The sequence below is a fragment of the Anomaloglossus baeobatrachus genome, chromosome 10 (genome assembly GCF_048569485.1).
Source record: "Anomaloglossus baeobatrachus isolate aAnoBae1 chromosome 10, aAnoBae1.hap1, whole genome shotgun sequence".
In the NCBI taxonomy this organism is placed as follows: Eukaryota; Metazoa; Chordata; class Amphibia; order Anura; family Aromobatidae; genus Anomaloglossus; species Anomaloglossus baeobatrachus.
In genome coordinates this window covers 203,362,287-203,376,656 of record NC_134362.1, presented here as the reverse complement: position 1 = coordinate 203,376,656, position 14,370 = coordinate 203,362,287, and the positions used below count along the sequence as shown (strand labels likewise).

At 39.3% G+C, this 14,370-nt stretch overlaps 1 protein-coding gene across 2 annotated transcripts in view; it reads left to right on the top strand.

Annotated features, from left to right (window-relative positions):
* TSHZ3 (teashirt zinc finger homeobox 3) overlaps positions 1-7,707 on the top strand; it is a 103,243-nt gene extending 95,536 nt beyond the window's left edge. For both annotated transcript variants that reach the window (XM_075326161.1, XM_075326162.1), the window contains one exon: positions 2,778-7,707. In XM_075326161.1, the coding sequence (XP_075182276.1) occupies positions 2,778-5,959 (3,182 nt within the window). In that variant the 3' untranslated portion in view covers positions 5,960-7,707. The remainder of the gene's footprint in view (positions 1-2,777) is intronic.
* The last annotated feature ends 6,663 nt before the right edge of the window (positions 7,708-14,370 follow it).

The following is a 14,370-nucleotide window of genomic DNA, read 5'->3' as shown; positions in this document are numbered from 1 at the left end:
TCTCTATTTTGTAACAAAAAGTTCTTTATTTAAGTTTATGAAACTCTTCCCTGGAATCTAAACTAAATGAGTAAATCTTCTGCATTAGGTTATCCACAGCCCCCAAAAGGTGTATATTCTCCATAACCATAATCTTCTTCGAGGTCTATTAGGGCTTCACTGGCCCCAGTAATTTCCAGGCAATGCTGCATCCACACATTTGTGATTCACAGACTGACCAGGGGTCTCCCGAATAAAACTTAACAGCCTCATACACATAGATAAGGTCGCCAAGTTTGGGTCAGGAGATCCGCTGTCAGTCCGGACATCAGGGTTTGTTTTCAGGCCATTTTATTATTGAATGTTCTCAGTGAGAGGAACAAAATTATAATCTTGTGATACCTTTTAATGGCTAACTAAAATAAAATAAAGTGATGTTACAAAGCAAGCTTTCGAGACATCTCAGGTCCCTTCATCAGGCATGGTATGACAAAATATCTGAAGAAACACAAATATATGCACAAACAGAGCAGAGGGATGGCATAATAAAAGACATTTAAATAAACAAACACTGAGCTTAGAGATTGAATCCTTAATTAGCTTTGATTAGTGGTGTGAGTTTTATTGTCCCAATATCCATGTAGGATCAGAGGTCTGGTGAGTCTCTGGATTTTATTGTCCCAATATCCATGTAGGATCAGAGGTCTGGTGAGTTTCAGGCCATGACACATGCATGTGTGAATCCGGCATTAGGAGCCTACACTTGGCAGCAGAGGAACCTTCATTCTCATATGTGGAATAAGATATGTGATATCTATATAACTAAAAGGTTTAGTAGCCACTTGTTGACCCTGGTAGGGTAGAGGGAACACACCGCAACTGTACTACATGAGATGTCATCTTTTTTTTTTTTTTTTTTTTTTTTCTCCAATAAAATAAATCTAGCCAGTAGGTTATCTTTTTACAGGTCTGTTTATTTTTATCTGCAGGGTTTTTTCTTAGAAAAAGAAAATCCATATATTCTGCATTTCATACAGTATATATACCATTTCCTGCACAAAGGGTAAAAAATTGCACAGAGACATCAGTGGCCTCTGTGACAAAAGAAAAGACGGATACTTGTGGGTGGGAATCAATTTGTGTTGTAATCGGCCATAGTGAAAGTGTTATGATACAGGAACGACGAGCATCATCTTTAATCACAGGAGAAAATCACCCAGGAAGTACCAGGCCGTCCCTGTGGAGAGGTTACGAGTCTGATCTATCTCTTACCGTCTCTCCTCCTCCCCGAGAATTGCAGGTTATTATATAACCCGTGTGTGAGGCGGCAGAGATTATACCAGCTATTCAGCCAGTGCCTTAGTGCTGAGAACAATACACTAATGTTTTTTAATGACATCTGTTGTGACCGAGAAGAGCACATGCTGAGCATAGAGCTACTGTTAGCGGGCTGGGTACAAACTATGCTGCTGTCATTTTTACTGATAAAGTTATAAGATTCAAGAGCTCGGTATTTAGCTCTCAGTAGCAGAATATAACTTGAACCTTTCATTATTGCATTCTCATAGACCCGGCGCTCAGCTGACCTATTGCTTTTTTGATGTAAAGTAGCTGACTTTTTTTCTCCTTTTTTTTGTAAGTGTGATTGGTTCCTCTGACCACATGTCGACTGCATTACTCTGAAATTACAGTACATCCTCTATAGCACATGAACTTGACTCCCTGCTGTGACATGCAGGCCTAAGTGACACAAATGAAAGGTTTAAAAGCCGCCAGCCAAAAGGCCATATAGAACAACATGATGGTTCTCATACTGGGCATATGGCATCAAATGTCACCGAGACAAAAGATTGGATTATAGTCTTGTGTCAAAATCCAAAATTTAACATTTAAAAAAAAAACATTATTTAGAAATTCTACCAAAATGGGAAAAAAATAAGTTTTAGGCTTTTTCAGTTAACTTTTACATTGATATTTAAGGACTAGATGGGAATTAGAAAATGTTGCAATAATTGTCATACTTCTGTAATAATGGTGAAATTTATTCACAGTTAGACTAATTACAGAAAGGATAATACTCTTTAAAAAAAAAAAATCTGTTTCCCACAATCCCTTGTGAAACGGGCTATTTGGGGAGCAAAGGGTTAATGAAAATGAATTAGCAGTACAGGATCGGCACCTACATTACTTAAAAGTGATTATAAGCTTTTAAGCCATTTTCTTTATACTCGGAAGACACATACAAAATCTAAATCATTTTTTAATTTATTGTAATTGATGTAAATTTCTTTCATTGTCGGAATCATATTGATAGTTCTCTACTTTATGTTTATTAAAGGTTGAGGATCAGAAACGTTGTGGGTAAAAAAATGTGTGCTTAATTTAAATTGTGAAACTGTCTGTCAAGAAATGCATTAGGGGTAGAAAAAGCATAAGACATATTAATTGACAGACAGGAACTGCTGTCTCTAAGGTTGATACAAGTAATTTATTACTTTAGAAATGAATGCCACCTCTAGAATGTGCTTCATTAATTTCAAATTTAGTTTTAATTTCAAGCTGTTGCCCCTTGAGAAGAATAAGGTGGCAAATTATGTTTGAAGAGATTTTTTTTTTTTCCTTTAGCTATTTTTCTCACTGAAGAAACACCACAGTTTAACTATTTATTATTGGTCGTAATTGTGCTCATATTTATCTTTTTTTCACTTTTAAATATAAATTGAAAGCCAAGTTATTGATATCAGTTCACTGCCTTTTCTAATATTATGTTCTTTTTTTTTTTTTTTACATTTTTTCAGCGTATGTCTCAGATGAGTTGAAAGCAGCAGCCCTTGTTGATGATGATGGTGAAGCCGAGGATGCTGTCATTGAAGGCGAGCCATCGGCAAAATATGCCTGTCCGGAAAAGGAATTCACAAATAACTCGCCGAGCTACCAGCACTCTCCTGCTGGAGAATTCTCCAGCCATGAGATGGACAGCGAATCTCACGTCAGTGAGACCAGTGACCGCATGGCTGACTTCGAAAGTAGCTCCATCAAAAATGAAGAGGAGAGCAAAGAGATGTTGGCTCCTTTAGAGGACTCCAATGTGTCAGACAGTTTAGAGCAGATGAAAGCTGTCTACAATAATTTCCTTTCAAATTCTTACTGGTCCAACCTCAGCTTAAATCTTCACCAGTCAACTTCAGAAAAGAACAATGCTAGTAGCAGCAGCAGCAGCAGTAGTAGTAGCAGCTGTGGAAGTGGAAGTTTTGACTGGCACCAGACAGCCATGGCTAAAACATTGCAACAAGTATCTCAGAGCCGAGTCCTACCTGAGCCAAGCCTTTTCAGCACTGTCCAGTTGTACCGACAGAGCAGTAAACTGTACGGTTCCATTTTCACAGGTGCCAGTAAGTTCCGTTGCAAAGACTGTAGCGCTGCGTACGACACACTAGTAGAACTGACAGTTCACATGAATGAAATGGGACATTACAGAGATGATAACCATGAAACAGATAACAATAACCCAAAACGTTGGTCAAAGCCACGCAAACGTTCATTACTTGAAATGGAAGGAAAAGAAGATGCCCAGAAAGTGTTAAAGTGCATGTACTGTGGTCACTCGTTCGAATCTCTTCAGGACCTAAGTGTTCACATGATTAAAACAAAACACTACCAAAAAGTGCCTCTTAAAGAACCTGTTACCCCAGTAGCAGCAAAAATAGTCCCAGCTTCTAGAAAAAAGCTCTCTCTAGAACTTGACCTTCCAAGTTCTCCCGATTCGACTGGAGGGACACCCAAACCAACTATTTCGGATGGAAATGAAGCCTTGCAAAAAAATTCAAACCCATATATTACACCAAATAACCGTTATGGACACCAGAATGGGGCCAGTTATGCTTGGCATTTTGAAGCTAGGAAATCTCAGATACTTAAATGCATGGAATGTGGCAGCTCACATGATACATTACAAGAACTTACTGCCCACATGATGGTTACAGGACATTTTATAAAAGTGACCAATTCAGCACTCAAGAAAGGAAAGCCTGTGATGGAACCCCCTTCTACACCAACCTCCTTACTGGATGAAAAGGTACAGTCCGTACCATTAGCTGCCACTACATTTACACCTCCTGCTAATAATAACACTTCTCTTTCACCAAAACTGACTGTTGAAATAAAAAAAGAAGTAATCTCAGATGATAAAATCAAAGACAAAGAAAAAGCAAATGAAGACGAAGAAAAGTTTGACGTCCCTTCAAAATACCATTATCTGACTGAAAATGACTTAGAAGAAAGCCCCAAAGGTGGGTTAGATATCCTCAAATCTTTAGAAAATACAGTTACGTCTGCCATTAATAAAGCTCAAAATGGTACTCCAAGTTGGGGAGGCTACCCAAGTATCCATGCTGCCTACCAGCTCCCAAATATGATGAAGTTATCGTTAGGCTCCTCAGGGAAAAGTACTCCTCTAAAACCAATGTATGGTAATAGTGATGTCATGTCACCTACCAAAAATCAGCCACTGGTGTCACCGCCAAGTAGTCAGACCTCGCCTGTGCCAAAAACTAACTTCCACGCCATGGAAGAGTTAGTCAAGAAAGTAACAGAAAAAGTAGCTAAAGTGGAAGAGAAACTGAAGGAGCCAGAGGGGAAATTTTCACCAGTTAAAAGGGCAACACCGTCTCCAAGTGGTAGTGAAATTAGTGAAACTCCAAAAACCGATGTTCTTAATGACGTTGTATATAAAAGCCAGCAAAACAGTCCGGTTTCACAAAAAGACAACTGCAAGGAAAGTTCAACTCTAGAGCCAGTAGAAAATGGCAAGGACCACGTGAAGTCACTAATAGGCAGCTTAAGTAGCAGCACAGCTATAATAACAGAGCACCCTCCAGAACAACCCTTTGTTAATCCATTAAGTGCATTGCAGTCCGTTATGAACATTCACCTTGGCAAGGCAGCTAAACCCTCTCTCCCGGCTCTAGATCCCATGAGCATGCTATTTAAAATGAGTAACAGCCTGGCTGAAAAAGCTGCCGTTGGGACCCCACCTATCCAAGCCAAAAAAGCAGACCATTTAACAGACCGTTATTTTTATCATGTCAACAATGACCAACCCATAGATTTGACGAAAGGAAAGAGTGACAAAAACTGCTCTTTGGCTTCAGCGCTTTTGTCACCCACATCGACATCTTCTGCATCTTCTTCATCTACAGTGACAACAGCAAAGACATCTGCAGTCGTGTCATTCATGTCAAACTCACCGCTGCGCGAGAATGCCTTGTCAGATATATCTGATATGCTGAAAAACCTGACAGAAAGCCACACATCAAAATCTTCTACACCTACCAGTATATCTGAAAAATCTGACATTGACGGTACCACAATAGAGGAACCAGAAGAAAACACACCAGCTCAGAAAAGGAAAGGGCGGCAGTCCAACTGGAACCCACAACATTTGCTTATCCTACAAGCCCAGTTTGCAGCTAGTTTGAGACAGACATCTGAAGGGAAATATGTCATGTCAGACTTGAGCCCTCAAGAAAGAATGCACATTTCCAGGTTTACAGGACTCTCAATGACCACAATTAGTCACTGGCTAGCTAATGTGAAATACCAGCTACGAAGGACAGGTGGGACGAAGTTCCTCAAGAACTTGGACACTGGGCATCCAGTGTTCTTTTGTAATGACTGCGCCTCGCAAATCAGGACACCTTCGACTTACATCAGTCACCTTGAATCACATCTAGGTTTTAGAATAAGAGACTTGTCTAAACTTTCTAGTGAACAAATACACAATCAGATAGCACAAACAAAATCCCCGTCCGACAAGTTGGTGGCTTCCTCCCCAGAAGAAGAGACTGGAACTTCCTATCAGTGTAAGCTTTGCAATCGGACATTTGCGAGCAAGCACGCTGTGAAACTTCACTTGAGTAAAACACATGGGAAGTCTCCAGAAGACCACCTTCTGTATGTGTCAGAGCTAGAAAAGCAGTAGTATTTGCTTTTTTTTTATTTTCTTTTTATTTTATGTTAAAATGACTATAACTTTGCTTTGAGGAAAATTGTCAGGAAAAAGCCTTAAAGCTACAATACTTGGCACACGTTCCTATTTTATCTCTGGAGAGTCTGTTCCTCTTTCTCTCTTTCCGGGGGTACGAACTGTTTTTGTAAAACTGTACAGTGTTTAATAGAGGTGCATAATAAGCTGTTGTTACAGGTAACACGCGAAGGTTATAATGCCATGGTAAGTGTTTGGGACTTGTGTAAATCGGAATAGCTGTGCGCCGGACTGCATGAATTACCAGGACAGTTTCATTGAGCATTTATATCTAAAGCTAGTACACTATTTTTCATTTGACCTGTGTGCTAGTATTTTTCAGCAAATGACCTTTAGCCCTCTGAGTACTTTGGAGCACTATTTTATGTTACTTGGGGGGGGGGGGGGGGGACGCCTTTTTATTATTATTTATTTCTTTTCTAAATAAAAAAAAAACTACTGGCTCAGATCCACGTCATTATTCAATTCTACAACTGCAGTCTTTTTTTTTTTTTTTTATATATATATATATATATATCATACTGACTATTTCTTGGGACCTTGAACACATTGCGGTGCAATGCGCAAATAACCCCTTATGCTTGGAAAGGGTTAAAAAAAAAAGAAAACTGTATATAGTGTACAGACTCGCATTTTGGAAATTGTTATTGATGTTATCAGCAAAAGGCCCAAACCGGTCCTGATCGAATACCCTGCAAATCAGACGAGTGTTTTTTTTAGTGGCCAATGCAGTATGCCCCTTAACATAAGCTGTGCCTATGTATAGTGTAAATTCCTTTTTAATTAACCTTTTAAATGCCAGCCGAAAAATGATTTCTATTTCTGGCAACGAGGATGGTTTTGCTTTCTTAAATTCTTTCTTCTTTTTTTTTTCCTCACCCAAATGGTGTAAATTATTGAAAGCATACAACAAAATAGCCTTTATAAAATATTCAAAAACTATTATTCTAAAGCAAAAAAAATTATGATTGTTTTACTATACATCTATATTGTTAAAAGTTCATGTTTAAATTATACATATTTATTACCAATGTAATATCATTTGCTCTAAAGTCACAAACCACAGGAATACGTAACTACGTCGCCGGCACTATTCTTTGTTTTGTTTTTTGTTTGTTTTTTTTCTTGCACAAAACTTTTTTTTTATTTTTTTTTCATTAAAATATTTATTAATGTGAACGATATATTCTAATCATTCTCAGTGCTCAAAGGGTTAAAAAATATTTGGATAATTTAAGAACGGTATACTGTATTTCCTGAGAATTGCTAATGCTTTAAAATGGAAAAAAAAAATAATAATAAAATAAAAACTGTTTGTACTAGAAAACTTTGCTTACAACATGAAGAGGCATTCTGTAATATAACCTCTTTTACTTATTTATAAGCACCCTGGGTTGTTAGCCCAGATTGTAGAATGCCTTTTTATTTCATTTTTGTAAGTTGTTTTTTTTTCCCCCTGTTTTGTTTTGTCTAATTATCTTCCCAAGATCCCATTCTGCCGCTTTATCTTAAAGCATATGAAAGGTAACCCGTGGTTACCAACTCACTAAGTGATTCTGTTCTTCTCCATTTTTGGCAGTTAATTTGCAGAAATAACTGACAGCTGACACCATACAAGGAAATGTGTATACAATATTGGCATGTAAACAGCACAGACACTGTAATGCACTCTGTGTCCTTTTTTTCTGTTGTTGACAATGAAATATCATTATATGATTCTTCTTCATATAACCTTTTTTTTTCTACAACAGCATTAAAAAAAAATTGTCTTTTTTTTCCCTTTGCTATATATAATCTTGATTCACAATGATGTCTGCAATGTTCCCAGGAAAACAAGGGGTATTTACAAGTTACATGGTGTATGTGGCTGCAGAGCAAATTGATCCCCTCGTCTACCTGGAGAGAAAGTAAATCGCATAGAGAATTCACAGAAAACAAAAGAAGTTGAAAGGATATTGATTGAAGGAATTATGGGTGGAAAAAAAATATTTGAAATAGTTGGTTCAATGTGCAAAAAAAATACCAATAAGAGCAAAGTATTTTTAGCTCATTTCAGAAAAGAGACAAAATAACACACAGCTGAAAAGATGTGAAAAAAATAATTTTTCCAAAGTTGTTTTTTTTGTTTTGCATTCAAGCAAAGTGAAAGGTAAAACTTTATAAACTTTGCATTTAGTATTTGCCATGAGCTGAGATAACTTCTGACTTTTCAGACGCATACAAAACTTAAAGGGAATCTGAGAAAAATACTCACTGCAGACTTTCTCTTTATGACTTAAAGGAAACAATCACCAGGATTTCCTATAAAACCTAAAGCCAGTGCTGTACTGGCACTATCAGGCTGATTCTACACATACCTGTAGCGGTCATCTTGGATGTATAGGTTTTTAAATCCAAAAAAGTAAAGTTTATAAAATTAGCTGCTTGTTGAGTGACAGCAGCAAAGAAGCAGATAATATATTCATAGTTACCCCCTCCCCCTGTTAAAATTAGCATAAGTATTATACAAACGATTCACTTTGTTTCTTGCAGGACCTGTGGTAAGGTCATACCCATGTGACCAGAAAGGGCGGGACCTCAGCCAACAAAAGCTGAATACCAGGTCACATGGGTATGACCTCACCACAGGTCCTGCAAGAAACAAAGTGAATCATTTGTATAATACTTATGCTAATTCTAACAGGGGGAGGGGATAACTATGAATATATTATCTGCTCCTTTGCTGCTGTCACTCAACAAGCAGCTAATTTTATAAACTTTACTTTTTTGGATTTCAAAACCTAAACATGCCGAGCTGACCACTAATGGTATGTGTAGAATCAGCCTGGTAGTGCCAGTATAGCGCTGGCTTTAGATTATGTACGAAAATCCTGGTGATTGGTTCCCTTTAAATGGGTTATATCTGAAAGTTGTAAGTTATCGTTCCAGAAGGTCCGAGATTCGCGTTTCTCCCGTCCAGTGACCCATTGGACTAGAATTCAGCAAATTGATCTGCCCAACTTTACTTATAATCTACATTATAACTAAATACCACCTTTAAAATATGAATTATAATCCTCTAACGTTATTATCGCTCTGTCTTATAAATATACACAATAAGTAAAGTTGCCACAAAATTGCCCAATACTCTGGAATCTTAATTGGAAGTAGAACAATGTCGATAAAGAATTAAAAAAATAATGATGCCATCGGAAAACAATTTCTTCCAACTTTACTGTAGTTTTGTCTAAAAAAAAAAAACAATGCACTGACCACACAAATAATGCCATCTGAATTTCCTACACTGACGCAATATTAGGCAAAAGCACACATATATTCATATTCATCAAGATTAGATCTCAATCAGACGTCTATTTTTCATCGACATGTTCTGTGTTTTCCATCAACAGAACACAGAACCAATATAATCTATGGGGCTGCTCACATGTCCATAGGACAAACAAAAAAAACAAAAAAAAAAGACACATTCGCCTTTGATCCAAATCAGAGCTAATACTTCCTGGAAAAATAATGGATAACACACACATGATATCTTTCTGTCATCCGAATTAAATATTTTTTTTTCCTGTTAGGACAACTTTTTCATTTATATAAAAAATGAATGTCACACTGACTGTAAAATTGTGCACATGGACCAAACATAGATACAAATCGGATCTTGCCTGCAATGTTAAGGTCTAAGAACAAAATGCTTCAAACTCTTTAGCCTCATTAACATCACTGGTAATTTAGGCCTCTGCTATAGAACCAGGTTGTGGACTGCGGACACTCCATGGAAAATCCTGTATCGTCCAGTGAGTTTTCCTATGTTATATAACCTACATAAAAAATGCGGATTCCTGCTCCGAGAATGGGATAGGTCGAAGTATTGTGTATTATTATTTGTTGCCACATATGAACAGATTGAGCATACAACCTGTTATGATGATCGTTTACACTCACCTGTGGCAAGTAACAGGTGTGGGCAATATGAAAATCATAACTGAAACCAGATAAACAGGGGAGAAGTCGACTCAGTGTTTGCATTGTATATCTGTGTGTGCCACACTAAGCATGGAGAACAGAAAGAGAAGAGAACTTGAGAACCAAAATTGTTGAAAAATATCAACAATATCAAGGTTACAAGTCTACCTCCAGAGGTCGTAATGTTCCTTTGTCCATGGTGCCCCAGAATCAAGAAGTTTATAACCCATGGAACTGTAGCTAATCTCCCTGGATGTGGACGGCAGAGAAAAATTGATAAAAGCTTGCAACGCAGGATAGTCCGTATGGTGGATAAGCCGCCCCAGTCAGGTTTTGTGGAAATTGAAGCTGTCCTACAGGTTCAGGGTGCATCAGTGTTAGTACAAACTACCCATCCACATTTGAATGAAATTAAACGCTATGGAGGAGACCCAAGAGGTCCCCACTGCTGACACAGAAACATAAAAAAGCTAGACAGCAATTTGCCAAAATGTACGTTAGTAATCAAAATTCTTCTGGGAAAACATCTTGTGGACAGTTGAAACCAATATAGAATGAGGCCTGCAAAGAAAAGAACACAGTACCTACTGTCAAATATAGTGGAGGTTCAAAGATGTTTTGCTGGCACTGGGTGCCATGCCATGCACACGCAGGGCATCATGAAGTCTAAAGATTACCAAAGGATTTTGGGTGGTAATGTAGTGCCCAGTGTCAGAAAGCTGAGTGTGTGTCCAAGGTCAGGGGTCTTCCAGCAGGTCAATGACCACAAACATACTTCATAAGCCCCCAGAAATGGATGGAAACAAATTGCTGGAGAGTTCTGAAAAAGCTGCAATGAGTTACTCTAAATCCTATTGGACACATGTGGAGATATCTTAAAATTACTGTTGGCAGAAGGCGCCTTCAAATATCAGAGACCTGCAGTAATTTGCAAAAGAAGAGTCCAAAATTCCAGGTGAGAGGAGTAAGAAGCTTTTTGATGGTTACAGAAAGTCATTAGTTGCAGTTTTTTTTCATACGAAAAGGTGTATAAAAGAATATTAAGTTGAGGATGCAAACAACTTTGTACGTCCCAGTTTGGAGTTTTGTGTGAAGTTATGTCCATTTTGCCATTTTTTTCTTCCAATAGACCCAAAGGATCTAAATGTGTATTACAATGTGTGATTGTAATAATTTTCTGGGAGAAATACTTCATTTCCTGGAACAATTCCAAGGTTGCAAACATATTCAACCATGACTGTACTCGTATAATAAGTGGTTGTCCAAATTCAGCACTTAATGCCACTTTATTACTTAGCAGAGCCAGTTTGGCTATGCATCACACCTGCAGCATGTCCTAACAGCCAAACACCAGCTCTTGGCAGCATTTTGAGGAATCATAACCCATTCAATGAGCAATGTTCACCAGGTACTAATATTCTGGGGTAGTCAAGAATGTAGTCTAAAAACTTAAAGGGTTAATCTCGAATTGTGTTTTCAGCTGCACACAGCTTTCCAGCCTCTCTACCTTGCTTGTGGGACAGGCATTCTCTCTTGATTGACAGCTCTGGTTCTACATCTTCATCCTGCTACTGTAACACATTACCAGTCACTCAATGCTTGTTTGATATTCTACACTTGTCACTGCTTTTGCTTATTGAGATATTTGGGCCTTTAAACACACCAGTGTTTAAGTGAGCAATGACTAGAAGAAATGCTCTGGTAACAGCCAATGGGGTCAGGGGCTGGAGATTTTACAGAACTGATAACAGGAGCTTGGCTAGGAGGGGGAGGTGAGCAGCTGTAAAATAAAAATAAATGGGGGTGTCAGGATTTAACTCTTCAGTCTTGAATGCACCTATTGGACATACTCAGCTAGGTTCTGGGGGTTGATATCTTTGGAAAAAAAACTGTACACCATGTAAGATAAAAGCTTTCATAATAGGAGAAAGACAGCAGATAGGGTGAAAATAGGCACATTAGCAATTGACCTGCTTTTTCCAAGTAATTATACCAATTTCTTAACATGAGAATTTCCCTTTCATTGACTTGCACAAACAATGAAAGATGCAAAAAGGTAGAAAGCCTTTGAATGTCCCTAGTGATAGAGCTGGAACAGAAGTTCAAAGTTAAATGAACAGTGACCAAACTACCTGGTATGTTTCAGAAAGGAAAATGCTATCACAGATTGTCCTTAGATTTCTAAGGAGACAGGAGATCAAAAACCCTCAAGTGATTATAGTGATTATAAAACTGGTGACATGTTCAGTACTTCACCCACTATGCATAAATATATATATACACACACACACACACACACACACAGATACACACACACACACAGTGCCTTGTGAAAGTATTTGGCTCCCTTGAATTTTTCAACCTTTTCCCACATTTCAGGCTTCAAATATAAAGATAAAAATTGTAATTTTATGGTGAAGAATCAACAACAAGTGGGACAAAATTGTGAAGTTGAACAAAATGTATTGCTTATTTTAAACTTTTTTAATAAATACATAGTTACATAGTTACTAAGGTTGAAAAAAGACCTAGGTCCATCTAGTTCAACCTTCCTCCACCAGTTCTACATTTAGTCACTAAGTCATTTATAACCAACAATGTTGTGTGTACTGAGGAAATCATCCAGCCCTTTTTTGAAAGCGGTTATAGTATCTGCCATTACTACCTCTTGTGGTCGGCATTCCACAGCCTGACTGCTCTAACTGTAAAGAACCCTTTCCTATTTAGCTGTCGGAATCGCTTTTCTTCCACTCGCAGTGAGTGCCCCCTGGTCCTTAGTATTGTCTTCGGAAGAAATAAGTCATGTGCCAGTCCTTTATATTGACCACACATATATTTATACATATTAATGAGATCTCCTCTGAGACGTCTTTTTTCTAAGCTAAACATATCTAACTTTTTCAACCTGTCATCATACGGGCGGCCTCCATTACCAGGCAGCCTCCATTACTCATCATACGGGAGTGTCACAAACCACCGGGGGGGTCACTCAGAAATCCCCCGCGCTGGCTACCAGTACGTCACAATCGGGGGGTAACAAGCAGGAGTCAACCCTCCTTTATACCTCCCGACCGACAGACAGAGCACGTGACGCGCTCTCTAGCGCCCCTCTTATAGTCAGGCCAATTATGGAATTGCCCGACAATAAGCAAGGAGGCCGCTATACTACTTATGCCGATTATTGAAGGGTCCCCGGTGAGAGTAGGGTATATATTCCCCCGACCTCCGCGGGCGGAATATATAATATCTTCCCGGATCTCACTGGCCTCCCCACAATAATCCTTGGCACAACTCGCTGCCACCAACCGATTTACGGTAACTATTAGCCGAACACACAGACGTGGGATTCAAGATCGAGATAACAGAACAGCCCAAGATTAATTATATAATTTAATCGCCTAAAGCACACTAGAAACTACAATATATACAATAGGGAATCTACAGAATATACATATGTCAGAGTACAGTTACAGATAAAGCATGGTTTACAACAGGTATGCAATTCAATCAGTTACCTTGTGCGTCTGGCCACAGGGGGGCGCTGTAGACCAGGTTTCCAGGAACTCTCTCACAGGTCTGTCCCAACCAGGCCCCCGAGCAGAAGAACCCTGGAAAATGGCCGAAGTAGGGTTATCAACCTGGGCAGATCCAGGTCCCCTCCTACCTTCGTGACCTCACAGGGAGCACTGCCACTCCCCCTGCATGGATCAGAATTATCCAGCAAAGGGGATATTGGCCATAACTTTGCCTGGGAGCGTCGTAGGCGGACGCCAATGCTCTCATTGTGACAGTTATGAATTTAGCTACAGAACGAGGGGACTCATGACCTGTCTGCCAGTTCCCCATTGGCTGATATCACGCCTGGGGCATTTCCCAATGTCCTGCTCCCATAAAAAGGGGGTGCCGGCATCGTCCACATGCGGAGACACCATTTTTATGGTTGCCATATTTATCGGAAATATGGCTTGCGAGATATGAACCATTTTTTACTGGAGTCGTTCTGTCTGGCTATTTCCAGAGCCTTGCTAATTAGATAGCAGCTCCTACTACAGGGTGACGGCAGGGAGTCATCCTGTGTCCATTGTCCCAAAGCCACCTAATTTCCATATCACAGGACATGGCCATGGAGTTTGTTGCTAAACCAGTTGTGTGAAGGAAAGGGGGGTTGACACCAGGAGAGGGCTTCCTGACATACTTGAATATCATGATTTATCGTCATCTCTCCGGATTTACCTCACACCTCCCCCCTTTTGAGGGCGCTAGGGGGCAGCACACTCCGGTGTTCCCCCGTGCGCCCGTCCGCGACCTCTCCTTGTCGGGACAGCCCGTCTGCGTTACCGTGGTCACGGCCCCTTTTGTGGCGAATGGTGAAGTTGTATTGCTGG